Source organism: Porcisia hertigi, chromosome 36, assembly GCF_017918235.1.
Source record: "Porcisia hertigi strain C119 chromosome 36, whole genome shotgun sequence".
NCBI classification, from domain to species: domain Eukaryota; phylum Euglenozoa; class Kinetoplastea; order Trypanosomatida; family Trypanosomatidae; genus Porcisia; species Porcisia hertigi.
This window is the reverse complement of record NC_090595.1, coordinates 742,477-767,544: the sequence shown is the minus strand read 5'-3', so window position 1 is coordinate 767,544 and position 25,068 is coordinate 742,477. Positions and strand designations below refer to the sequence as shown.

General features: G+C 56.3%; 6 protein-coding genes across 6 annotated transcripts; all 6 read left to right on the top strand.

Annotated features, from left to right (window-relative positions):
* Positions 1–535: 535 nt before the first annotated feature.
* Positions 536–1,831, top strand: JKF63_00177 (uncharacterized protein; the record flags this gene model as incomplete). The annotated part of the gene is made up of 1 exon (XM_067896229.1): positions 536–1,831. The coding sequence occupies one exon, from the start codon at positions 536–538 to the stop codon at positions 1,829–1,831; it is 1,296 nt and encodes a 431-aa protein (XP_067752386.1).
* Positions 1,832–2,760: 929 nt separating this feature from the next.
* JKF63_00176 (uncharacterized protein) lies at positions 2,761–4,344 on the top strand (the record flags this gene model as incomplete). Its single annotated transcript, XM_067896228.1, has 1 exon — positions 2,761–4,344. The coding sequence occupies one exon, from the start codon at positions 2,761–2,763 to the stop codon at positions 4,342–4,344; it is 1,584 nt and encodes a 527-aa protein (XP_067752385.1).
* Positions 4,345–5,687: 1,343 nt separating this feature from the next.
* On the top strand, positions 5,688–7,673 carry JKF63_00175 (uncharacterized protein; the record flags this gene model as incomplete). The annotated part of the gene is made up of 1 exon (XM_067896227.1): positions 5,688–7,673. The coding sequence occupies one exon, from the start codon at positions 5,688–5,690 to the stop codon at positions 7,671–7,673; it is 1,986 nt and encodes a 661-aa protein (XP_067752384.1).
* Positions 7,674–9,304: 1,631 nt separating this feature from the next.
* Positions 9,305–12,055, top strand: JKF63_00174 (uncharacterized protein; the record flags this gene model as incomplete). The annotated part of the gene is made up of 1 exon (XM_067896226.1): positions 9,305–12,055. The coding sequence occupies one exon, from the start codon at positions 9,305–9,307 to the stop codon at positions 12,053–12,055; it is 2,751 nt and encodes a 916-aa protein (XP_067752383.1).
* Positions 12,056–13,728: 1,673 nt separating this feature from the next.
* JKF63_00173 (uncharacterized protein) lies at positions 13,729–16,407 on the top strand (the record flags this gene model as incomplete). Its single annotated transcript, XM_067896225.1, has 1 exon — positions 13,729–16,407. The coding sequence occupies one exon, from the start codon at positions 13,729–13,731 to the stop codon at positions 16,405–16,407; it is 2,679 nt and encodes an 892-aa protein (XP_067752382.1).
* A 3,912-nt stretch (positions 16,408–20,319) lies between these two features.
* On the top strand, positions 20,320–23,133 carry JKF63_00172 (uncharacterized protein; the record flags this gene model as incomplete). Its single annotated transcript, XM_067896224.1, has 1 exon — positions 20,320–23,133. One exon carries the CDS (start codon positions 20,320–20,322, stop codon positions 23,131–23,133), a length of 2,814 nt encoding a protein of 937 aa, XP_067752381.1.
* Positions 23,134–25,068: the final 1,935 nt, after the last annotated feature.

Genomic DNA, 25,068 nt, shown 5'->3' with positions numbered 1-25,068 from the left:
TGCTCGACTGCTTTGTACTCGGTTTTTCACTTCTATGACTTGGCCATGCTTTCCGTTCTTTACTCTTCTCCGAATTTCACTCCCGTGCGCTCTCATGCGGCCCCTCCCCCGCTGTCCTTCTCTGTGATCATGACTCATCACCACCACGTGTTTTTTCATCTCTTCTACCTCCGCTTGGTTGACTTTCGTCATTGAGGGGGAAAGCGGCTGCTTGAAAGAGCAGAAATTACGAACAAGAAAGTCAACCGAGTGCGTTGGGACTTCGATAGTAGCGGAAAAAACGCGGAGCGCGTGTGTGCGTCTGTGGTTGTGACTGGAGCACTATCAACGGCATTTGCACAGACACACACGTACACAAGCACACACTTAGGCGAGCTGTTTTCTTGCCTGGCTCGTTTTTCTCGTTGCTGGTTGTCTTTCTTTGTGTGACCTGCTTTGTTTTTGGTGTTTGAGGGGGCAAAGGAGACGACTCCGCTCTCTGTGCTGCTCTCTCTTTTTGTTCTCCCGTTCTTTCGAACTCCCCCTAATCATCAATATGCTGCGCCCAACATGCCCCATCGCCAAGAACCTGACGTCGTTCGCGGCGAAGGGTACAATGCGTGGCGGGATCCCTCGCATCTACTACACCTGGATGAAGCCAGGAAGCGCCACGCGGCGCCGCTTCGAGAAAATGCGCAATCCATTTGTCAACCTCGAGACCGGCACCTCGCTCTACTTCCGCGACACTCGAGACTCTGCAGAGGCTGTAGCGCACGCTGCAGACAGCAAAGGGCTAAAGGGCATGGACAACGCGGTTGACCTGTATAATGAGTACAAGATCGTGCCAGATCTGTATCCTGAGGGGTTTCAGTGGAAACACAAGCTAAATACAGAGTACAACCAGTGGCGCTCTAACACCTGGCTAACACCGGAGCTCATTCCACAAGAGCACCGTGGGCGTTTTCTCTGCAACTTCCAGCTCAACATTGTCGCGTATGATATGCGGGTGGTGAAGTTCAGCCCAAAAGACCACCGCCAGTGGATTTATTGTGTTCTGTACGTGGGTAGCGGAAAAGGCATCGCAGGCTTTGGACGCGCGGTCGCGCCGAGTACGCAGGAGGCTCGCAACGAGGCAATCCGTGAGGCCTTTTCGAACATTATTGCCGTAGACTTGGAGCAAGAGGGTCCCATGTACCCTGTCCGCATCAACGCCGATGGTGCGCGAGTGCTGTTGTACCCGGCGCGGCGTATTGTGGCAAACTTCCGCGTAGCGGACATCCTCTGCGCCTTCGGTTTCCAGAATGCTGGATGCAAAATCAATCTGAGGCCGTCGAATAACCCCAAGGCGCCGACGCACACGGTCGAGGGCGTCTTTGAGGCGGTCAAGGCGTTGCGTAGCGTTAGTGAAATCGCGGCGAGTCGCGGCAAAGTGCCGCACAGCCTTGTGTACAACATTTACCCGTACCTCGAAGAGATGCGACGTCGCAAGGGTATGATGGCGATGCACCCACCCGGCAAAGACGGCATATTTATGCCGGACCGCGTCGTGGACAACCGCATGCCGGACCATCTCAAGAAGGGTTACTACGACGACGTTTACTGGAAGGACTTCTTCGCGGGAAGCAAAGAGCACCTGAACGAGCCGAAGATGGGTCTGCGCGGTGATGAGCTGCGAGCGCAGCTGGAGGAATCGCAGGGGCGTGTAGCGAACCGGTCAAAGCGGCGCACGTTGGAGGACGTTCTCCGGCGTCTGGGAAAGACCTCGAAAGATCTTGGCGCGCTACAGGTGGTAAACCCGCGTCTCGATGCGAAGTTGCCAACCCACGTGAAGCGCAACTACCTTCTTCACTGAGGACAATGTAGGTGGAGGAGCGAGAACGCCAAGTATGACGGACGGCAGTGAGGCTTGTGTTGAAGGAGCTGCTGTGGAGGCTGATGCACGTGCTGCTGAAGTCACTGCAGTGCTGCCCATTTGCTGAGCGTGCAGCATAAATGAACTGAGTGCACCAGCGTGTTGATGTTTGCAGCGACGTATCGCTCGCTCACTCGCCCCATCGCTGTCTCTGGCGGGCAAGGTCGGCGTCGAAGTGCTGGTCACTTTTTTTTTTACACACCCCCACACGCACACACAGAAAAGAGACACAGGAGACGAGTTGTTTTTTCACTTCGGCAGTGTTTTTGTTTTCCGAGACGGCTCAAAGTATTGTTCTTGGGCAGTATGTGTGTGTGTGTGTGTGTGTGTGTGTGTGTGTGTTGTGCATCGTTCCCAGTTTACCCGTTCCCGTCGCTCTCCGACGGGAAGTGTCAAAGGAAGGGGGTGAAAAAAAGAAAGATAGCTAATGTGCACAGGGGATGGGGGAGCCGTTGATATCGCAATACCCTCCCCAGCCTCTCTTTACCCCCTCCCTTTCCCCCCCCCCACATGTTCGACACATTTTGCGTCTCTGTCTTGCATAAATATGCGCCACACACACACACACACACACACACACACACACACACACACTCGTGGCATGAATGCTACGAAAGCATCAAGCGTACACACCTGAGCGCAGTTTCAACCTGGCTCAGAGGCGTACGCACCACGCTATCATCTCCCTCCTGCGCCATCGTCTCTGTCTGTTTGACCACTCCCCTATTTTGACTAGCTGCTTTCCCTTTTCTCTGTACTCCTCGTCTCCACACACCCACACACGCACACCCAAGGAGGAGAGCACGGCGCCAGAGGCGACCATCTCCTTTCCACTTGTCGACTGCACGACTTCTCTCTGGCACTCAAGTATGTCGTCAGTGCGACGCAAGCTTCCGAGGGCGACACACAGGGATGAGGCCAAGGACAACGGTGAGAGCAGCACTCCCATGCAAGCTCGAGGCACCTCTCGTGTCAACCATCAAGGCTTCTCCTCCGAGCTGTTGGATAATGAGGAGTTCAAGGCAAAGTCCTTTAAAGACCTCGGTCTGTGCCGAGAGCTGTGCATGGCGTGCGCCGAAGCTGGTTGGCAGCACCCGACTCGCATTCAGGCCTCTACCATTCCCGTCGTTGCTGAGGGTCGAGACCTAATCGGTGTGGCCCAGACTGGTAGTGGGAAAACTGGCGCCTACGTACTGCCTCTCGTCAACTGGCTGCTGACACAGCCCAAGACTCCGTACCTCTCCGTGCTCGTGATGGTGCCCACACGCGAGTTGGCGCAGCAGGTGACGTCCCAGTTTATTCTCCTGGGCCGCAGCGTGGGGCTGCGCGTGGCGACGCTGGTGGGTGGTGCAGACATGGTCGAGCAGGCTTGTGAGCTGAGCAAGCGGCCGCACGTCATCGTCGGCACCCCTGGTCGTGTAAAGGACCACCTGAGCAACACGAAGGGGTTCAAGCTTGTTAAGCTGCACGCCTTAGTCTTGGATGAGGCGGATAAGATGCTCGACATGGATTACGAGAAAGAGATCGACGCCATCCTGGAGCAGCTTCCTCAAGATCGCCGCACTATGCTGTTCTCTGCGACGCTAAGCACCAAGATTGACCGTCTTCAGAAGGCATCGCTGAGGGATCCCGTGTTACTCCAGGTGCACCGCAAGAACACCACCGTGGACACACTCAAGCAGTATTACATCTTCGCCCCCTTTGCACAGATGCTCTCCTACCTGCATCTCTTCCTCACCAAGGAGACAGGCAACCACATCCTCATTTTCTGTCGAAGTGCGGCTTTGGTTCACAAAATCACCCTAGCGCTCCGCACCCTGGGCCACCGCGCGTTGCCCCTGATGGGTCGCATGGACCAAAGCAATCGCAACATCGCCCTCGCCAAGTTTAAGGAGGGGAAGGTGCGGATGCTTATTTGCACCGATGTTGCGCAGCGGGGTTTGGACATACCGCACACGGACGTCGTCGTGAATTTCTCGCTGCCTGATCACGTTGAGGACTACATCCATCGAGTGGGTCGTACAGCTCGCGCTGGCGCCGAAGGCAAGGCCGTCAATCTCATCAGCCAATACGACATTGTGATGCTGCAAAAGATTGAGCAGCAAACCGGTGTCAAGTGCATCGAATACCCGTCCCTCCTGGAAAGCGAGGTGCAGCTGGTACTGCAGCGGGTTGAGGATGCAGAGCAGGAGGCCATCCGTGAAATCCGCGAGGATGCCGAGGAGAAGAGCTTGGAGAAAGAGTCTCGCCAACTGACAACAGCACGGAAAGGCAAACGAGACCGCGGCGACGCCGACATGGGCTACGATGACGCCAAGCACGGCTCGAAAGACTTCGCAACGCTGCGCATGCGTCGCGAACACGAATCGATCTTTGAGATGACAAAGAAGGAGCAGTACAAGTCTCTATGGGCAAAGCGTCGAGAGGCAAAGAAGCAAACAAAGTCGCGTTAACGCGGCCGCTGGTGAAACGATGAGATGGAAGGGGGGAGGGAGGGGGGATGAAGCGGTGTGTGTGTGTATGTGTATGTGTATGTGTATCTGTGTTCCGGGTGTTGCTGCCGGCGCACACGGGGAAGCAGTCTCGGTTTTTCTCCACTGTGTCGTTTCATTCTTCCGGTCGTGTTCATCCCAATAGATCCTTTTCTTTCTGGCTAGTCACAAAAGGAGCGCAGACGTAGTTTGCGAGCTATTCGCTTTTATTTTGCAAATCACGCCGAGGCGATCGCCTTCACCTCTCACTACCGCTGGTGATACCCTCAGCACTTTCCTTCCTTCCGCCCCTCTCTCTCTCTAGGTCGAGGCACAGTGACATTCAAAGCATATTTGTGTGCGCGTGCTTGCCAGCCGGGCTTTAGGGAGGTGGGCGGAATAGTTGGGGCAAGAATGGGATCACCAGCGGCGACTTTTGGAGGGGAGAAGGCACACGACTCTGTGTAACAAACGTCTAAACACGAGTAAAACAACAATAAGAAAGAAGTGTACACACGACCCCCCCCCCAACTACCTCCTTGGCTATATTTGCAGAGGTCTCTCGCGCGGCAGTTCTCCACGGAGTCGTACGACCCATCACCGTACCCGAGCTGCAGGAGCAGCTAATACGGCGACAACACCTGGGTGTGAGGAAACGAAAATAGAAGCGACTGAGGAACCCCTGCCCCCCCAGAGCAAGCCTATCCTCCTTCCCGTTGCATGGGAACGCATATACACGCATACAGGTCCTCCTGTACAAATGTATGCGTACACACGTGAGGGAGGACGTAATTGGACGCTCCACAAACCGGATTTGGGTCCTCAGCGACACCGCCACACGCTACTCACCAATGAAGTGTGTATTCCCTCTTTTTTTTTTCGCGCACTCGTCGCTCACCAAGCGCATACCCAAGAGCTCCGCTTCTGCTCGCTCATGATGTCTGTGCTTGTGGCACCACTTCAACTCACCGGGGCTGAGAGAATAGACCGGGGGAGGGGCGAATATGTGACGGGATGAGGGATCGCTATCAGTGTCCCCTGCGCACTGTGTTTAGCCTACGTTAATGCTTACCCATTAGGTGGCTGACAGCATTCAGAATCTTCTGTCACCTCTGTCCCCCACTTTTCGCATGTCAAACTTACCTTTCTTCTTGTTTCCTTTTTTTTTGTCGAGCTGCGAGCAGATCGAAAACTCAGCTGCTCACCAGCGCCGACTCACTCACGGCTTCAATTTTTTTGGGCCGTCTCGATGGGAATTCGCTGCTGCTGTCCTTGCTGCCAGTAAGTGCTCAACGTCTACCATTTGTTTTTGTTAGTACCGCCTGATGTCGGCAACCGAACTTTCTTCGTCGTTGGTGGAAGACCACGCCGACAACAACACGGCTGATGGCGTGGGTCACTCTACACATAAGCGTCGTCGCATGCGCCACCACCGAGGCAAGGCCGCACGCGAAGCTTCCGCAAACGGTGGTGATAGGGAGCTTCAGGGGGAGATGGCGGAAGTTGTAGGCGGCAATGGTGGCGTGAGTGCTATGGGAGGGGCAGGGGCGGCCGCGCCTGCGAAGATGTTGACTACGCGCTCTGAGAAGCGACGCCGTGAGAACGACAGCGAAGACGGTGACGATGCCGTCGCCGATACGACTTCATCGAAGGCGCGGCAGCGTCACCCCCAAGGGTGCGGTGTCACTGAGGGTAGCAGAAGGTCGTTTCTTTCCGACCCTGCTCCCGCCACCTCTGCTGCGTCATCGTCCCTGGGTGGCTCCACAACTGCCAGCATGATGCATCGCAGCAAGGAGCTGGCAAAATCTATTCCTGCCGTCACGGACTACAAGGCACTACATCTGAATCCCCATATAGTGTCTTCTCTGGAGCAGGAGTTCAAGTTCGAGGAGCTCACGCCGATTCAGTCTCGCTGCATTCCGGCTGCACTCCAGGGGCGCGATCTCCTCGCCGAGGCGAAAACCGGCGCCGGCAAGACGCTGGCATTCTTGATTCCAATCGTTGAGATTGTCTGCCGCTCCGGCTTTCGCCCCAGCAACGGCACGGCTGCTGTCATCATCGGCCCGACCCGAGAGCTCTGCCTGCAGATTGAGGGTGTGCTTCTGAAGCTACTGAAGCACTTCAATGGCTCTCTAACGTTTTTGTGCTGCATTGGTGGTCAGAGCCGAAACCAGGAGGGTTTCAAGCTCGCCAACGGCGTCATGATTGTGGTGGCTTCCCCTGGTCGTCTGTTGGACCACTTGAAGTTGACGACAGATTGGCACACGAAAAATCTCCTCTTGCTCGCGGTTGACGAGGCAGATCGCGTCCTCGACAATGGTTTTGAAGAGGATATGCGCGAGATTGTGGCCTTGCTGCCTAAGAACCGTCAGACTTTTTTATTCTCTGCCACGCAGACGACGCGTGTCGAGCAGCTCGCACGTATCTCGTTCCACAAGACGCCCATTTTCATCTCAATGAAGAGCAAGAAGGACAAAGCCACCGTGGACACGTTGGAGCAGGGTTATGTCATGTGCGCCAGCGAGCAGCGCCTCCTCGTGCTGTACCACTTTGTGAAGAAAAACCTCAAGAAGAAGGTGATCGTTTTCTTCAGCAGTCGTAACAGCGTCGCCTTTCACTGCGAGCTGTTCAACTACATCGACGTGCCCTGCATCGCTTTCCATGGCAAGCAAAAGCAGCACCAGCGCTCCGCTACGTACATGCAATTTTGCAACGCGCCGAGTGGCGTCCTTTTCACTACCGATGTGGCGGCGCGCGGTCTCGACATTCCCGAGGTAGACTGGATTGTGCAGTTCGACCCCCCGGATGATCCGGTGAAGTACGTGCACCGTGTTGGGCGAACTGCGCGTGCTGGTCGTTGCGGTAATGCGCTCATGTTTCTGCTGCCACAGGAGGAGCTCTTCCTGAAGTATCTCTACGACGATGCCAAGGTGAAGGTGAACGAGTACACGTTTGACCTGGCAAAGATGAAGGCAAGTGTGCAGGGGCAACTGGAGCAGCTGGTGGGCTCCAACTACTATCTGCGCACCTCAGCGCGACAGGCGTACGAGGGCTACTTGCTGAGCTATAGCAGCTGCCAGCTAAAGAATGTATTCAACATCCAAAACCTCGACCTAGCCTCGGTGGCGCGCGGATTCGCACTGAGTGAGCCGCCGCCAATCAAGATGGACCTCTCTCAGTCCGCTGCACACATGAGTAAGAAGTCACGACACGAGTTTCGCAACATGCGCCACACCAAGGACGCTAGGCGGCGAAGCGCCAACGAGAAGTCGATAAACAAGCGGCATCAGAACATTAGTGGAGAATGGTGAGCTGGATGGTGGTGGTGGTGGTGGTGGTGGTCAAAGACGAGGGGAGATGTGGACGAGGTCGGCAGTGTATGCCCTCTCGGCACATCCTGTGTCTTTTCGTGCTCTTCGGGACTTTGTGCAAGCAGGCGCAGATGGCTTCTTAGCATGCTCAGTTTGTACACACTCTCTTTTTTTTTCCACCCTTCCTCCTCTTACGCGATGCCTATTCTGCACCACAACTGAGGTGGGGTGTGGAGTGAGGGGGAAAAACATGCCTGGGGGGGGTGAGGGGGAGGGGGGGGAAGAGTTGAAAATCAAAGGAGACGACTATTTCTAAAAAAGACGATTAACGCGCGCACTGCACATATAAATACGAGCTGATGCTTTTTGATTGACCCAGGAGGCGCAAGACGGAAAAACAGAATTCAGGAATGAGAGAGATAAGAAGCTTGTTTACAATGTTTGGCACTGCGCCGCTGCTGCAATGAAGAAGACCATTTGCGCGATAGCCGGGGACAGTAGGGTCAACGCGTTGCGTTTGCTGCTCTTTTCCCCTTTCGATGCCGACGCGGGTCTTTCTCTTCGTTTTCCCCTCAAGCCTTTGCAATCCCACCAAGAGTCATGCACCTGTACAGTGTGTGGCGTTGTATGCGCAAGGTTCATTGGGTGAATGGCAGTAACACCACACAGGGAAAATGTGTGTCTGAGCCGCGCGACATTTTCTCCTGTTTTTCGTTTCTACCGAAGACACGAAGAGATCAGTGCACCACATGAACAGCACCTTCTTGCGGATGTTGCTCATCGGCCCTCCCCCCTTCCCCCTCCCCCTTCCATACTTCCACTTCCCTCCTTTCGCATTGGCACTCTCCATCTCTCATTGCAATTTTTCCCTCTCTCTGTCTGTCTGTCTGTGTGTGTGACGGTGTATTCGCTTCTCCCCTCCATTTTCTTTTTTTAGCATGTTTTTCTTGGCTAGCCGCTAAGCAGGGGCCCCCAAAAGGGCGAAAACTCGCCCCTCAGAAAAAAAAAAACGCACGGCAACACCGGTGTAAGCGACAGCAAATAAGTAGAAAAGAGTGAGCCAACGAGCAAGCAAGGTTGTGTCCCCCCCCCCCCTCCTCCGTGCCACCGCTCCCCTTTTCCATCGCTCCTGTGCCTCGAGATACACAGAGGTGTACCCTTACAGAACTCTCATAGATAAAGTTCGATATATATATATATATTTAGGCGTCATTCACGATTTGGTCTCTCTGTGTGTCTGTGCAGGTGCTACTATTCCCCTCCTCTCTCCACACACACACACACAGCGCCGACGCCAATTTTTCCGCGTGCTAGCGTTCCTGCGCCGGTGTTAGCTAGATGCCGCCGAGTATTGCGCTCTACCGATAGGCTGTCTTACCACTTGATTAGTGCCCGCACGACTAACATCAACAACACAGCCGCATACAAGTAGGGGCTCAGCGTCATCCTCCACACCTTTCACACTACGCGCACAAACTCCTGACCAGGTTTGCGAACAGCGGGGGCGCCGTGCTATCTGCTTCGCCTAGTTTTTCTCTTGTGAGCACAGTGGCTTGGGGTCGGTCAGTCTCCTCTCTGGCCCCCCCTTGCCTCTCTACTTTTCGGCTCCCCCTCCTTTCTCGCGTTTGTCGATGAGAAAGTCCGGTCGCCGCTCGACCACAACACCGTCGCCGCCGCCTGTCGTCTTTTCGAATCTGCGCCATGCTTCTTTCTTTACCAGCACTGCTCCACGCTCTCTCCGTAGCCCACGCGGCTCCACAGGCCAGCATGAAATGCCGGAAGAGGACACCGCCCAGAATGCTCTACGCAAGAGACGAGGAGTCGCTGTAGCGGCGCTGAGTAGGCGGGACAAGATGACTGCGGCTGCCGTGGTGGGCGTGTCGTCGGCACTCTCATCTTCCGTTCCCGTTCTTCCCAGCTCGAATGAGCTCCACACTGAGTCCGATCAGCAGCCTGGGTGGAAGCGATGGCGCTCCGATAAGAACCGTAGATGCCTAGACGGTAACTATCAGCGAGGCAGCCGCCCCCGCACCGAGGCACCATTAGATCGCACTGCTCCACCGACCTCTTCCACTTCATCGGCGCCGACTGACACAAGTCGGACGCTGATGTACGATCTCGAGTCTCCGTATCTTCGTCGTCCTCGCCACAGCTGGCAGGACGCAACGGCCTCTCCTGCGTCACTCACAGGGTCAATGGCGACGCCTGTCCGCCGCAATAAAGTTGTGCTGACCTCTACCCCACGTTTTATACAGGAGGAGCGGGAGGCGATCGCCAATAGTGGCGCTGTGAGTTTCGCCCCATCAGTGTTGCTCAGCACGCCCCTGCGGCTGGCTCGGGCGGCGCAAGGGCTTCTGTCCCCTGCTGGCGCGACCCTCCGGCAGCGCCTCACTCACCTTCGACAGTCTTCGACAGGGGCAGCCGGGTCAGGACAGGGGCAGCAGCGACATCTACAAGCCGCCGCCAGTACTGCCTCTCCGCCGCCGCCATCACCGTGGGGACGGCTGAGTTCCATCGTGCCTGTCGGGGATTCCCTCCTTTCCTATGCGGACGAGGGGGGTGAAAGCGGCAAACGTGCATCGGTGACGGCAGCAGCAAAGCACCGCGATTGTCGAGCATCCTCCAGTCTCGTTTCCGAGACAGTCGCGTTGTCTTCCATACCGGCCAGTCGAGAATCCTCGGCGCCGGCGCCTGGCACAAGGCGGCGCGACAGCCGTGGTGTGGAGCTGCCTGGGCTTCCCCGCCCCCCTATCCAGCCTGGCTCTCTCGCGCTCGACTACGACAGCGACGTCGAGATTACCGTGTCCTTGTCTCGTCAGTCGTCCCCGACCGCCACGGCCGCGGATGAGGTGCGTGGTCAGTCGCGACTTACGCGACGCTGCGGTGAGAGGGATCTAAGGGAGATGAGTGGGGGAAGTGCCACCGCGGCTCTCTACGGCCCTTACAATTTGCGCTTTGCACAGGTGTCCTCCCTGTGTGAATCTCTGGCGGATATCGTGTCATCATCGCGAAGCACCGCCCGCTCGAGCTTGACGTCCGCCGCCGCCGCCGCCGCGACACAGAGCCGACTGTCTTCCGTTGGGGGTGGGAGCGCCGGAAACGTGGGGGAGGGGTGCGCGCCACGCCGAAGTGCCACCGTCATGGACCCCAATCTCTCTTCTATTTTGCCCGATGAGGAGGAGCTGGCGATACGGCGGCGGCTCCAGCGTGGCCGCCGGTGTCAAGCGGCACACGCACAGCGCAGCCCCAACCTCCACAGGGCCGACGTGACAGCGCTGGAGCCGGCGCGTCTGGACCCCGTAGAATCACGTGCGAGTGCCGGCAGCGTCATGGAGCTATTCGTCGCCCGTGCACCACCTTTTGCACTTCCGGACCGGCGGCTGCCGAGAGAGGTACACACTGAAGGATCGCAACGCGCATTTGCTTTCGCTGCGTCAGCCCCTGTGGGAGGAGCTGGAGGGGCTCCTGCGCCCCACGGCGGTGCCCCTGCTCCACACGCAAGAGATATATGGCCTCCAAAGCCGCAGCAGAGATTCGTGTCGTCCACGTCACCGTCGGCATCCAGGCGTACCCTCGCGCGCGCGTCTCGACTTGCTGTTGCCATTTTCTCAGCAATGATGTGTGCGTGGTGTGTGGTAGCACTGGTGTCCCCTCTCGTGGCGTTGCAACCGCGCTATGTTTTCTCCGCTGTGGCAGGCCTTGATGCAGCCACCGCTGAGAGGCATTTTGTTCAAGCGCACGCCAACCCCGTGACAGATTTGCAGGCTATGTATCAAATAGCGCCCGCTTCTCTCAGCGCCGACGCGGTGGTGCGGCTGCACCATCGGACATTCAGTGAGGGGGTAGAGAGGCTGGAGAGGGCCACGCATCACCTGGCACCGGATGACAACGCGCCTCCGTCGCAGCGCCTGTTCTACTTGCGCGCGATGATCGGAGCCTATCTTGCCTTGTCTCGGAACTCCGAGTTGTACGCGCGGAGCCGCGATGAGAGTCGCTGGCGGCGCTATGTGAGCTATCCTGTCGCAGACATGAAGCGCTACGGTGTACGACGATTCGGCAGCTTTGCTAGTCGACCGTCGATTGTCCCCAGCTCTGCAGTTGCGTGGCGAGACCGCCTCTGGACAACTGTAGTGTGTAGTGCCCAATCCGAAATGCTTCCGTGCCCCTCCGTGTTTTATGTCGAGGAGGCCATGGCGCGCGATGCTGCCCCCTTTGTCTATGCAGACGTCAACGAGGCGCACAAGTCTTTGAAACGTCAGCGCAAGCTGCAAGACTGGAGAATACGGCTGCACCGTGACTGGACGAGTGAGATTTACCTAGAAACGCTCCTGAACTACATTCGGAGCAGTGTTCAAGAGCTCACGCGGGACTACAACAGATGAGGTGAGGTGAAAAAGGGTGGGGAAGAGGGAGTGGGGGGAGACAGCAAGGTGTACCCGCGGCGTAGCCGCAGCATCCAAGACCGGATAAGAGTCTCACCCACCCTTTTTTTATACACGAAGAAACAAACGGCCGTCTTTGCCATCAGTACACCCGTCTGTCTGTCTGCCTTTCTGCGTCTGGTCGTGTTTGCTATGGATTGTTCTGCTGGTAGATCGCAGCGGATGGAGTCCGCGCATAAACGAAATGCTGAGCTGCAAACGTGGTCGTACCGTTTTGGCACTGAGGATGGATACTGTCTGGCGGGAGCGTGCGGGCGCCGGCGAGATGCCACGTAGATGGTTTGCGTGACTAGCAGTACTTCCTGGCCATCGCACGAGGGCGACCCACGTGCACACTAGCGGGCCCAACTGCCTCGAAACGGAGGAAAAGCGCAAACCCGCAAACATGCGGAAGACGCGCAGGGTCATTCGGTAATCGAGGCGGGAAAACACACATGCATCTGCGGTGTGCTGATCACCATATAACCTTTTCTGACAGTGCCCCACACACTCCCCCATCCACATGCGCCTAAATGTACGCACCAGTGTCCTCTCAGCCCTCATTCGTCTCCTCTTTTTCCCACTCGCTTTCGCCTGATTCACCCCCCCCCCCTCCCTCCCTCTCTCCCCCTCTCCCTACACACACATACACATTCCCACACCCAAAGAGTTTGGTGTCACCTTCGTCGCCCCCTTTCCTTCGAATCCATCTTCGTTACCGTTGTGCTTGCGTGCGTGCTTTTGAAGCGCACGCGAGCCCTAACAGGCGAGAAGAAAAAGAGGGGGAGGAGGAGGAGGAGCACACGTCACAGAACGAACGGAAGTCGGCCGGTTTGTTTGTGCCTTTTCCCCCGAAGATCCTCAATTTTTTCTCTCGGATGGCTGTGCGGAGTTCTCTCCATTTGCCCTCCTCCCCCTTTTCTGCTCCCTCTCATCAAAGTGTTTCGCCCGGTAAGTTTCAACAATATCAAGCACCATCATTTTTTCATCATCATCACAAATTGTAACGCCGTGGTTCCCCACGCTTCGCCGCTTCTTTTTTTTTTCTCAATGTCCACTCGTCTCGGCGTCTCTCTCTCCCCTTTATTTCTTTGCTTTTTGCTTTTGCGTGACTCGTTTTGTGATTCCCAGGCGCTTTTCTCAGAGCCTCTTTTACTCTCCCTTTTTTTGATCATCTCTCTCTCTCTCTCTCGCTCCTGCTTCCGTCAGCGTGCTTTTGTTGCGTCGCGCAGTTGACCCCCTCCCCCCTCCCCCCCTTCCTCTCCCTCTCTCTCGCCCTTTCCTCTCCCGCTCTTCTTTGTAGTTGCGCCTGTCTTTTGCATTGTGCTTATTTGTGTGTGTGCCCACTCTCTGCCTTGTGCACGTCTGCGTGTTTTTCCCTCCCCCTCGGCGAGGCTGCGACGCGATCTTCACGGCTTGCAAAGGTTACCAAGAGCTAAGAAAGCTTCTGGAGTCCTTATTCTGCTCAAGAAGCCGAGGACCACAACGGTATAGAGAGACTCCACATAAGGGGTGTGTGTGTGTGATGAGGGTGGTGGTGGTGGTGGTGAAGTGGCCTAACAAAAGAGATTCAAACCTAACGGCGCAACACAACGGGCGCGCTCCCCCCTTTTTCGACACACACTGAAGGGAAAATGATAAGCGACTTGACTGTTTTGTCTAGCATGGATGACTGCGTGCCTCTACCCGAGATTCGAGTGGTGGTGCTTGGCGACGCGAGGGTTGGTAAAACCGCATTGCTGCGGCAGTACGTTCACCACGAAGGCCCTGCGCCATCGGAGAGTTATGAGTCGACACTGCTAGACTCTTACACACACGTTGAATACTGTGGTATGCAGCCGTATCGAATTATCTTAACGGATTGCAGCAGCGCCCCATCCTTTCGCGAGCACCGTGCCGCATACTTGTCTAGGTGTGACGTTGTCATACTTGTCTACTCGGTACAGCAGCGCGATACACTACTGAATTTGCCTCACTGGATGGAGGAGGTAACGACGGTACGGGGTTCGTCGAGACCGGTAGGGGCCCGCTCCAAATCCGGTGACTTTGGCAAGATCCCTATTTTCATCGTAGGGACGCGCTACGGAGAACACAGTCCCTCGGAGGCGAATAACGAGACAAGCATGGAGGAAGCGGAGCGCGTTACGCGAGAGTGTCTCTATTCTGCCGGCTACTTCGTGGAGGATGACCCCACCCATGCTAAATGGGATCCTCGTGTGAGGGCGGAGCGGGCAAAGAGGGCGCACCACCCTCAGGAGGCTCGAAAGGCGACAAGGGCTAAGCAGTCTTTTCGCCCGTTCTATGACTTGCTCAGCAAGCTCTTCCGCAGTAGCGTAGACGGCGAGGCCAGTCACGTCGCCGCCCAGAAAAGTCTACCACACGACGAGGTGGCGGCGGCGGCGGCGCATGAACATAAGTCGATGGCGTGTTCTGTAAATGCCGACAACTTTTTATCGGCAGCAAAATCGCCTGAGACTTTGCTGCAACTCAACCCCGATAGCGCCAACATAGATTTCATATCGAGCGGCGTCACATCCTCACTGAGCATCCCTTGTGGCGCATCGGTGAACTTTCCACTCTTTCAGCTCTCCAACACAAATGGCGAGGCGGTAGACATGGCAGTTCGCGCCTCCCTCTTACTGCACCTTTGGCTTCGGCAACAGAAGAGCTTGGATGCAGCGCTATCATGGACACGATCCACGCGCAGCAGCAGCCACAGCAGCAGCAGCAGCCACAGCAGCAGCAGCAACGCAGCGGGCACCAGAACCACAGACGCCGCCAGTGATAGTGCCGCTGCAGCTAGTCAGAGTATTTCCGTGTCGCCGCCGGTGCTGCCCGCGGCTCTGCAAGCGCCCAGGGTATCGGCCTCTTCGCATAAGCCCTGCTCACGCAGTTTCTCTCGTGCGCCATTGCCATCGATAATCCTCTTGTACAGCGTCTGCCTCAGCAGCTTTGGCGGCGGCGGATCAACAGCAGGCCCTACTTTTAGGCACAGTCGCAGTGTCTCCGACGTGGGGCAAACAGTGGACACCTCGCCTCGGGCACCAAATAAATCACCTCTTACCCCTAACGTTGCCCACCCTTTCCGTAACGGTGCTTGCAGTTACCCTGGTGCCAGCGGCATTGACGTCGCTGCCGGTGCGGCAAATGCGCCAAGGGCGACTGGCGAGGTGGTGGCCTGTACGGCAGCTCCTCTGCGCCTCGGCAACGTGACAGAGCGGTCATCGTGGTGCTCAATGACCTGCGACTCGTTGGCTGGAGAGAATAATGGCGAGAGTTCAACTCACTGGAGCAGCTCGAATGCGCCGCCGCCAGGGGCGGCCTCGCCAGCGACCCCACCAAAACTTGGCCTCTCCCCGACCTCTGGTGCGTTGATACATCTCGGGGGGCTCATGCAGGTGAGCGCGTCCGTCAACGTCTCGTCGATAAAGTCCCCCGGGGCCATAAGGCCGAACGCGGTGTATGAGGAGGAGGCCAGTGGGGACGCATCAAATGTCGTCGAGGTGTCGTCGTCGTCTTCCCCCCTCGCAGGTGCGGTTGATGGTGTGGGGGGTGAGCTCTCCACGACTTCTCGCCCCATGATGCACAATGGTACGTTCTTAGTTACAGTCCCCAGCGTCGCTGTGAGGTCGTCCAGGGACGGTGCTGCAGGTGGCGATGTTTTTGCCGCTTCTCTGGCACCGATATCGCGTGTGCGGAGAGAGGTGGACGATGTAGAAAAATTTGATAGTGCGGGCACCGATTCCCTCGACTGCCGCCAGACCAGGTCTGACTCGCTGGTCAAAAAGTGTTCCATGGAGTGCGCACCCAAGGGCGGCCTCAGCTTGTCTTCCATGTCGCAACGCAATGCCAAGGATAGCTGCGCCATGAGCTTGGCAGTGGTGCGTACGCCCTGTGTAGACACACTGACTTCGCCAGTGTACACAACCAACAACTACAGCGGCGTCCCATTCCCCAACCGCTCACCCCCGGGTATGAACATTGTCTCTTCTTCTACAAATTCACACACGGCCCCGGCGACAGCTGCAGTCGCACCAAAAAGTGAAGCGACCAGTACTAAGTCACAGCAGCAGTCAGCGAAGGCGCGAGCGCCGATGTCGTCGTCTCTTTTGCTGTCGTCCACGTCAGTGGTGTGCGAAACGACGTCGTCACAGTTGGAATCCCTCCGGCTAAAGCGAGATGGCCAGGCGCAGTCCACAGACATGATCTTCTCCGAGCAGTCCGGCACGTCGGTCACTTTGCTCAACACATCTGCTCACCAGCCAAAGCAAGAGGCAGCGCAGTGCAGGATGAGAGGATGCGCTGCAATGTGACCGGTGATCCTACCTCGCTTTCAAGAACCATATTAAAACGTAATGACGGGTGTGCGTCTCACTGCAGGCGTGGCAGCTCGCGTTTTTTCATCCGACATTTCCACGTCATGGAGGTCGCATAGTGTTCTGCCATCGTCAGTACTCCTGTGTGTACATATCCCCTCCCCTCCCCTGTCTTGAAGACCCACCCGCTCCTCACTCCAGCCCAAACGTACACAGACGCGAAAAAAAGGGAGAAACACTTACGAATCCAAACAGGGCTATTTTTGTTTCCTCCCATCCTTGTTAGCGCCCATACCCCCTCTCTCTCCCTCCATTGCATGTCGCTCTTCTTGTTTTCCTTTTTGTTAGGGGGAGGGGGGCTATCTCGTTTCCTGCCTTACCCCGACGATGCTGTTTTCTTCGTGTGTGTAGGTGTATGGGCACGAGAATGTGTGCACCCAAGTCTCCGCGCCTGGTGGTTTTTTTGTGGTGGCGGCGGTGTGATAGTGTCTTGCGAAGCCGATAGGTAGTACTCTATCGCCTTTATTCCTCTTTACCTTTGTGATGCTGTCTACGTCTGGCTCCGGGCTCATCTGCGTTTCGAGTGTCCTGTGCATCGGCAACACATTACATCAATAAAAAGGTGTTGTTTTATTTTAGTTTGCTCGTGTTTCTTTGTGTCTGTGGAGGGGGGGTTGGCATAGGAAGGCAGAGGCCAGAAGCCATTTGGGGTGGGGGGAGTGGGTAGGAGGGATGGTCAGCACCACCTCTTACATGCATTCATGAGTTGCTTTTTTTTGGCTCTCTGGTTTTGTTGGTAATTATATTTTTCCACTTTTCCACAGGTGTATCAGAACTGTGCAATGCCCCCCCCCCCCCATTTGCTCTTGTACACCTGAACCGTCTTTCCGTCACTCCCCTTTTCATGTTCAACAGTTTTGATGCCCACGTCTCCCCCCTCTCTTTTCGTCACTCTTTGGCATCGTCACTGAGCGACACATGCGATTGCCTTGTCTGCCCTTTCCCCCCTTTGTATCATCATTTTTTTTTCGTTGCCGTATTCATGTGCTTCTCTCACACTCACCTGTGAAAATGTTATCATCTTTCCCGCCCCCCTCCCCCCTTCCGCCTCCCTTCCTCTAGCACTCTCCTTTGCTATGTCTTCTTTTTCTGTCGTTATTGTAGCTGCAATGAGCTGCGTGCTCGTGTGTGTGTGAGTGTGTGTGTGTCCATGCGCTTCCTTCAATGGACACCACCACTGTTGTTTCACCACTTTCCCAGCGTTTCACATCCCATGGAAGAGGTCAGTCTCGCCTCTACTCACTTCTTCACGTTTAGAGGGGCGCCCTCACTTCTTCTCACAGTGCCTGAGCGAGTCTTTCGTGTGACTCTCTACGCCTCCTCATCCTCCTCCTAGTTGTGGTGGTGGTACTCGCATCGTATTATGAATTTGCGCAAGCTGCATCTCTGTGAGATCGTCAGTGCTGTACACACGTCCGGATGCGCATGGGCACCGTTGCTATCCTGTTTGCGTATCCCCATGTGCTTCTGTGCGTTTCTCGCACGTGCATGTCTGTCCCCTTGTGCATATTTTGTAGGCGTGTGCTGGAGTAACGGGCGACAGACTCTTTTGTCGTCTTTTTACTTTTACTTTTCGCTTCCCACTCTTTCGTGTGATGTGTGCGCTGCCGTATATATTTATATTTATATATACTTGCGTACGCGTATGCTAACCTGAGCGGCCCCCCAAAGCGTATTAGCATTGAAACATTTTCACGTTTTGTCTCGCATATCACGTTTGTTTCTGTTTTCTGTTAAATGGGTTGAGTGGCGGCGGTGGGGGGGGGGGCACACGTGCACACACACACACAAACTCACAACCACCGCGCACTGCGCACACAGAAATGCCGAGCTAAACAGTAATCACTAATGTTTTGCTGAGCTTTCCCCTCCCAATTCACATCATTTCTTTTTTCCCTTACCACTTTACTTCCCATAGACTCCTCACAGACTTCATCTCGGTTTTCTCTCGTCAGTGTGTCTTGGAGCACGATCGAGGCCTCCGCATTCGCGCCGTGCAGTGTACCCCCTCGTTCGTTGCACTCTTTGGTGTTTTGTGTTGTCTTCGCTCAGTGGTGGTTCAGTGGTGAGGTTGAGAATGTTTTTTTTTTCTCGTCTCACCCGTGCGTCATGATGTATGTAACTCGCGCTGTCTCGAAAGGAGGGGGGGGGGCGGGGCGGGGCGGCGGAACAACTCTTTGCGTGTGTTTGACATACAGAGTAGGTTTACAGGGAGGCCTGAAAACAAACGGGATCTCGCCAGCTTCTCGCATCAGACTCGCACTACATTTGGAACAGTGATCAGGATCGAACGCGTAAGAGGGGGACATGCGTGTAAGTTTGCATGTATGATGCGACGATGACCCCCCTCCCCTCCCCTCCTCTCCCCTTTCCTCAGTATACGTTGGACGGCTTGTCTTTTTATTTTTTCGGCTAGAATCATCGGCTGGTGTGTATGTCCTTCGTTCCTGCCCGCCTTTTTCTTGCGTGGTGTCACAGCAGATTAGGCGTATTGAGCCGAAGCGTTGCAGATTTTCTGAAAAGTAGCAACCGCAGGGGTCTTTAGTGACAACGCCGGGGAAAAAAAGAGGAGGAGGGAAATCAATTTTGTTTTGTTTGCTTATACAGTCTGGCTATTCTCTCGTACAAAAAATTCTGATATTTTACTTCTAACGCGCCCTGTAATCGACACATAGCGTGGTGCGAGGCGGTGGTGCACGTGCGGTGGAGCACCGACGGCTCAGGCCTTTGAGTAAGACTTCTTTCTCCAGCTCTGCTCGCATCCGCCTCGCTGGTCGTCACGCGATGCATTCCTCGGTGTGTGCGCGTGTGCGTGTGTGTGCGTGCGTGGTTCAGGCTCCCCCACCAGTAAGCAGGAAGGGCCTTGTGACAGGGGTTGGTAGTCGCCTCGAGGCTTTGCCTACCATCTGGATGGTACAAGCGTATCTGCTCTTGCGGGTCGCTGCGACGTAATCCAGGGCCCGACCGCCGCCATCAGCAGAGATGAGCTGCACTGAACTCCCTACGTCTCAAACGCTTGACCACGCGAGAATCAGAGGACGGTTCGGCATTGGCGGGGAGGGGGGAGGGGGAGAGGGTACAGGGAACCGCACCACATCGCTGAAGAGTGTGCTTTGCACACTTAAACCCCACCACTGAGATGTGGTGTGTCCGTCACCAGAGGGGAAAGGACGGACACACCAAAGAAGCGGGCAAAGACACGACAAAACAAACTTCTACTACCGCGTCGCCTTCCCTGCGTAGTGTACTACCGAAACCACCAAGACTTGCAGGCGCTACCACCCCCTGGATTCTCTCGTGTACTTCACTGCAAATATCTTCACCCTTCGTGGCGTGCGTTAGTGGGAGAGAGTGCACCTCTGAACAACATGATTAACAATGCGGTGCTGGCGCCTCTCAGCCGGTCCAAGTCCTCATCTTTATCCAGATCTCCTCACCATCGCCCCCCCTCTTTTTCCGCTGCTGTTTCGAAATGGCTCTTTGCAAACCCCTTATTCCTCTTCTCCGACTGCGCGGCAATGTGTATGCCGGCGGCAAACATAACAGACGCGTTACCACGCTCAACGGCAACGGGGTGATAGTGTACTGAGTTTGATATTCGGCGCACCTCCCTTTTTCCCTCACTGGTGCACTACGCGTCTCGCTTCCTCAGCGCCGCACCCCATACCGACCACTGTACGCGTCACATTTTTTATTGATCAAAGAGAACGACATCAAGGACGCTCAGCTTGTGCACTAAGAGGAGCTACGGGGAAAAAAAAGTAGCGTGCGTGAGCTAAACACCACGTGCGTGCTCTGTCGGGGGTGCTAGAGGAGATTTTACATAATCGGTGCCGCTCCTTTCTGGCCATGATCTCCGCTGCCGCGCTCCCACCGAGCTCGTTGTCACGCTCGGACCTCAGGGGAATGTCCCCCTCACTCTTGCATTCGACCGTGATTGAGCCGAACAGCGCATTCCCAGTGGATGGAAAGGTCACCGCGCAGCACGTTGTCTCGTACTTTACGGTGGCGCTTAATCAACCAGCACTCGTAGTCATCCGCATGAAGGAGGGCAACACTACAAGCCGCTGTGCGCTGTTCTTGAGCTGCAAATGCGTCAGACCGGATGCAAATAACGCAGCGTGGCGCCTCATCTCCCCAGAACCAAACAAGCAGATTGTCGTGCACCCTGCCGACCCCGCCTACCGCCCCGGATTGCTGCACATCGCTGTTCACTACCTTGAGGCAAGTGGGCACTCGCACTTCCAGTTGCAGGTGGAGGTGCATTCGGAGTTCTTCGCATTCTGGTTGCAAACCGGTGGGGAGAGGCGAGTCGCTACCAGCGCCGCCGTGGCAGAAGATACAGCTTCCGTCAAAGTCGCTGGACTCCTCGGTGTTTCCGCCTCTGATAAGGCGGCCGTGTCTGATGCCGCGTCGGCGCCTGTGGTGCCGACGTTGCGCACGATGCTCTCTAGCTCGGCAGCCCGGCCGCTGGGCACCCCTGTCCTCTCAGCGGGTGTGCCCTTCACTTCCCTCTATGTAGGCGACTGGAGCGGTGACCAGCGAGACGGGTTAGGCTTCCAGTACTATGCTGCACCCGAGGAGGTGGTGTCGCAGATGACGCTGATTGAGGATTCTGTGAAGGACTTCAAGCACAGCAACGTCTGTGGCAACAGCAACGGTGGTGGTGACTCTTTTTGCACCTCCGGCTCGCAGCAAGCTGCCGCGATGGCTGACATGGCTGCAGTGCAGCCGCTGTTCCTCCTTCGTGCTTTCAGTGAGCGGTTTAATTTACCGTGGTCGTCGTGGAGTGTACCCGACACACTCACCCCGGAGGAACTAGCACGGGTGAGCTTTGGGTTCCGTGCACATTCGACCTCCCATGCAAAAAGCGACGAGGTCGCGACTGGCTCGACGCCGAATCGTCTGGCCGATTTGAGCCCGGGCACATCCGCTTCTAGTCCCACAGATAGCTTCTTATTGGCAGACAGGGCTTCGTCACTGCCGTTGGAGCGTGTCGCACCGTATTGCACTGCCGCTGATGGGATTGCAGCCATCGGTTGCGCCATAGATGCGCTCTTGGCCACTGAAATCGCAAGTAGTGACGCGGGTGCCTGGCAGGTGCTGCCCATTCAGCCTGGCGTAGAGGTCTACGCAGGCGAGTGGGTGGCGAACCAGAAGGAGGGTAGCGGCGCTTACCAATGGCTTGACCGGTCCTATGTCGGAGAGTGGGTTGATGGACGCCGTGAAGGGTATGGTCTGCTTCGCCGTAAAGACGGGGGGTGGTACCGTGGGCAATGGGAGCGGCACGTCCCGCACGGCCGCGGCCAAGCACGGCTCACACCAGGAGGCTTCCTGTACACGGGAGAGTGGCGAGACGGTCGTCGTCACGGCTCAGGTGCACTCACATACCCGAACGGCATTACGGTGCATGGAACGTGGGTTGACGACGAGCTGCAGCCACACGTGCACGTCGTGTATGAGGACGGGAGCACATACGACGGCTTGTGGGATCCGGAGAACGCTTGCCGGCAAGGAGAGGGCACCTGGACAGACGTGCGGGGGTGCAAGCACACGCACGAGTGGCAGCGCGACATCCGCGTCGGTGCTGGTCAGGAGATCTACCCCAATGGCGTCGTTCTGCATGGTGTCTGGCGGGCCGACGAGCTGGTGAACGGCACCTATGTCTTCCCGAACGGTGACCGACATGTTGGTGCCTTGGATGCGCTGCTGCACATCCGTGAAGGAGTCGGGACGACCGTCTCGGCGGACGGCGCTTCAGTCTACACGGGCGAGTGGCACCAAGACAGGCGCTGCGGGCACGGTTTGCAAACGGTGCAGAGACTCCCGCAGACGTGCCAGCCAGGCGAACCCGCTGCGAACCCAATTGTGGAGAAGTACGAGGGAGAGTGGCTCGACGACATGCGCAGTGGGCAAGGCCGGCTGACCGACGGTGACGTCATCTACGAGGGCGACTTCATGCTCAACTGCCGCGACGGCGTCGGGGTCCAGCGCAACACGCGCACTGGCTCCTTTTACAGGGGTAACTGGAAGGCAAATCACCGCTGCGGCGCTGGTATGTATTACAGCGCCACAAAAGGCATCACGTACGAGGGGGTTTTCCTGCACGACTGCTTGACGAGCCTTGGGACGGCGACAAATATCGCCACAACGGAGGAGTACACCGGCAGCTGGCTGGATGGGCTTCAGCAGGGGCACGGGTCGCTGCAACTTCCAAACGGGGACGTTTTGCGCGGCGTGTGGCACCGCGGTGTCCCCGATACCACGGCCTCGGTGGAGTTCATTAAGGCAGAACCGCCAGCAGATGGCGTGCGCTGTGCTGGGGCGGCTGTGTCCCGGTACGTGGGAGGCTGGTTAGATGGTGTACGCCAGGGTGCTGGCACGCAGATTTTCCGCGACGGCAGCGTGTACGAGGGCAAGTGGAGTGCCGACAGGCAGCACGGTCGCGGCCGACGCACCGCCGCCTCTGGAGAGTGGGTGGAGTGTGAATGGCAAGACGGCCGCATCGTGGAGGGCTGCATCGGCGATGTATACTTCACGGACGGAAGCTTTTACCGTGGCCATTTGAACGTTGCCGGCGCGCCTCACGGCGCGGGCGTCTTGACGTACCCAGACGGTACCGTCTTTGATGGTGAGTTTGTTGAAGGGATCTATCAGCTCTAATGTGTAGCCTTGTACTCGAACCGCGTACAAGAATTCACGCGTAGACGATTTAGAGAGGGGGGGGGATCAGGGGTGTGTGCGTGTGTGTGTGTGTTCGAATTTGCACCACGTTTCTCCTTTTTCTTTTCGCAAAACCACGCCGTTGGATACGAATTCATGTACATAACACTCACTCGAGAAGAATAAATGCGAATACTGTGTAGCCCCTAAGAGTCCCCGTAGTCTTTTGTCTTCCTCCTCCTCCCCCCGCTCCCCCACCCCCGATGGCCTCTCAAGGCTCTGTAGTGCCCCGGCCAGTTATTTATGTATCCCCTCTTCATTCTACACCGCCCACGAGTGTATTTGAGGTGAGCAGGGGGGGGGTGTTTTGAAGACGGTGTGGTGGCCGACGCACGGGGAATCTGTTGGAGTTTATCAGCCTTTGGATGCAGGTATCTTTTAGATGGAGGGACAGCTGCTGCTGGCGCGGTGTCACACGACATGTACATGAGCAGAAGCTGTTTGCTTCTGAAAACTCAAGAGCCGTATGGTATCAGGCTGTCCGCTGGGCGAAAGGGCACGCCTGTGAGTTGACGGGCGACGCTGACAGCCTCTCGTAAATGCGTGATGAGCTGTGTCTTATTTTCTCATGGTTCCCTGGGGTATTCGCAGAGGTTACATAGCGCAGGCAACTGTACATTGAAACTTATCACAGCTGATGTTGCAGACTCAAGTGCTAGCCGTCATGTTGCGCGCGCACACGCACACACCCAGATAAAAGTCTGCTACGCACTCACTTTTTCTGTTTCTTTATCATTTCCTGTTTGGCATGGCCCTCTGTGTGAATGCGATTGTGCATTGGTCCATCTTTCTTTCTCTGCGTCCTGGACGCACGCACTGCCGATCCCAGCTATCCCCACAGAAGGTGCGCAACCGCCTTACAGGTGTAAAAGGCATCGCCACGCCTACAAAACGACAAGGACCAATCAGCTTCAACGCGTGACAGAAGCGCGCTCTTGCGCACAGGCACCCATACATCGCCGGTCCTCACATTAGACCTTCCTTTTCCGTTGAGTGGATTTTTGTGCTTTTTATTCCTCCTCCTCTTCCCCCAGTGAAGAGAGATTCGTGCACGTTTCTCTTTCGCTCACCTCTACAGAGACTTTTACCCCCCCCCCCCCCCTCCTCCCCCCTCCACACACACACACACTATTTTCTCACGCTGCCTCCTCCCTCCTCCCCTCTCCCCCCCTATGAGCGGCCGTTCTCGTAGCCTTGAACCGTCACTCGTGTCTAGCAGCTCCCAACCTAAGTACGGCACCACCGAGATGGATGTTCACACACACTCGGATAGGTGCCTCCCCTATGACGCGGTGGAGACCTCCACGCCTTTCTCTTGGCTGACAGGCATCTTCTCGTCCCTTCCCCTCTCAAAGCCTCCCTCTCTGGAAAATCGGCCAGTTGCCTTGAGGTGACCGCAATTGAGTCGGAGGACGATGCCACGATGCGGCAGCGCTGGCATACGGACATGCTTTGAGGTGAAGACTTACCTCAACACCCTGGACGCGGCGCGCGAGGACGGCGCAAAAGCGGGACTTTACCATCACGCTAAGTTCTGCATGCACCGCATGAAGAAAATCATTCGCCTGCGCGTCAAATGGGCCTCGCAGGGCGGAACGCATGCGAGAGACTTTGGAAGACCAGCAAAAGCTGCCGCATGTGAAGCTCTGCAGGCGCTGGAAAGCGAAAATGCTGTCGTACCAACCGAATGCTTCAGCGACGCGAGCGGCTACCGACTAGCGTGACGCTCCAGAACTACTTTGGGAGGATGCGTGTGCGGGCGAGGAATTGCGTATCACACACGCGGTTCTCGCCATGCCTCATTCCGGGTCACCTGAAGTGCAGCACCTGGAAAGCCAATTGCAGCAATACCTACAGCAGCATCGCTGTCGTGAA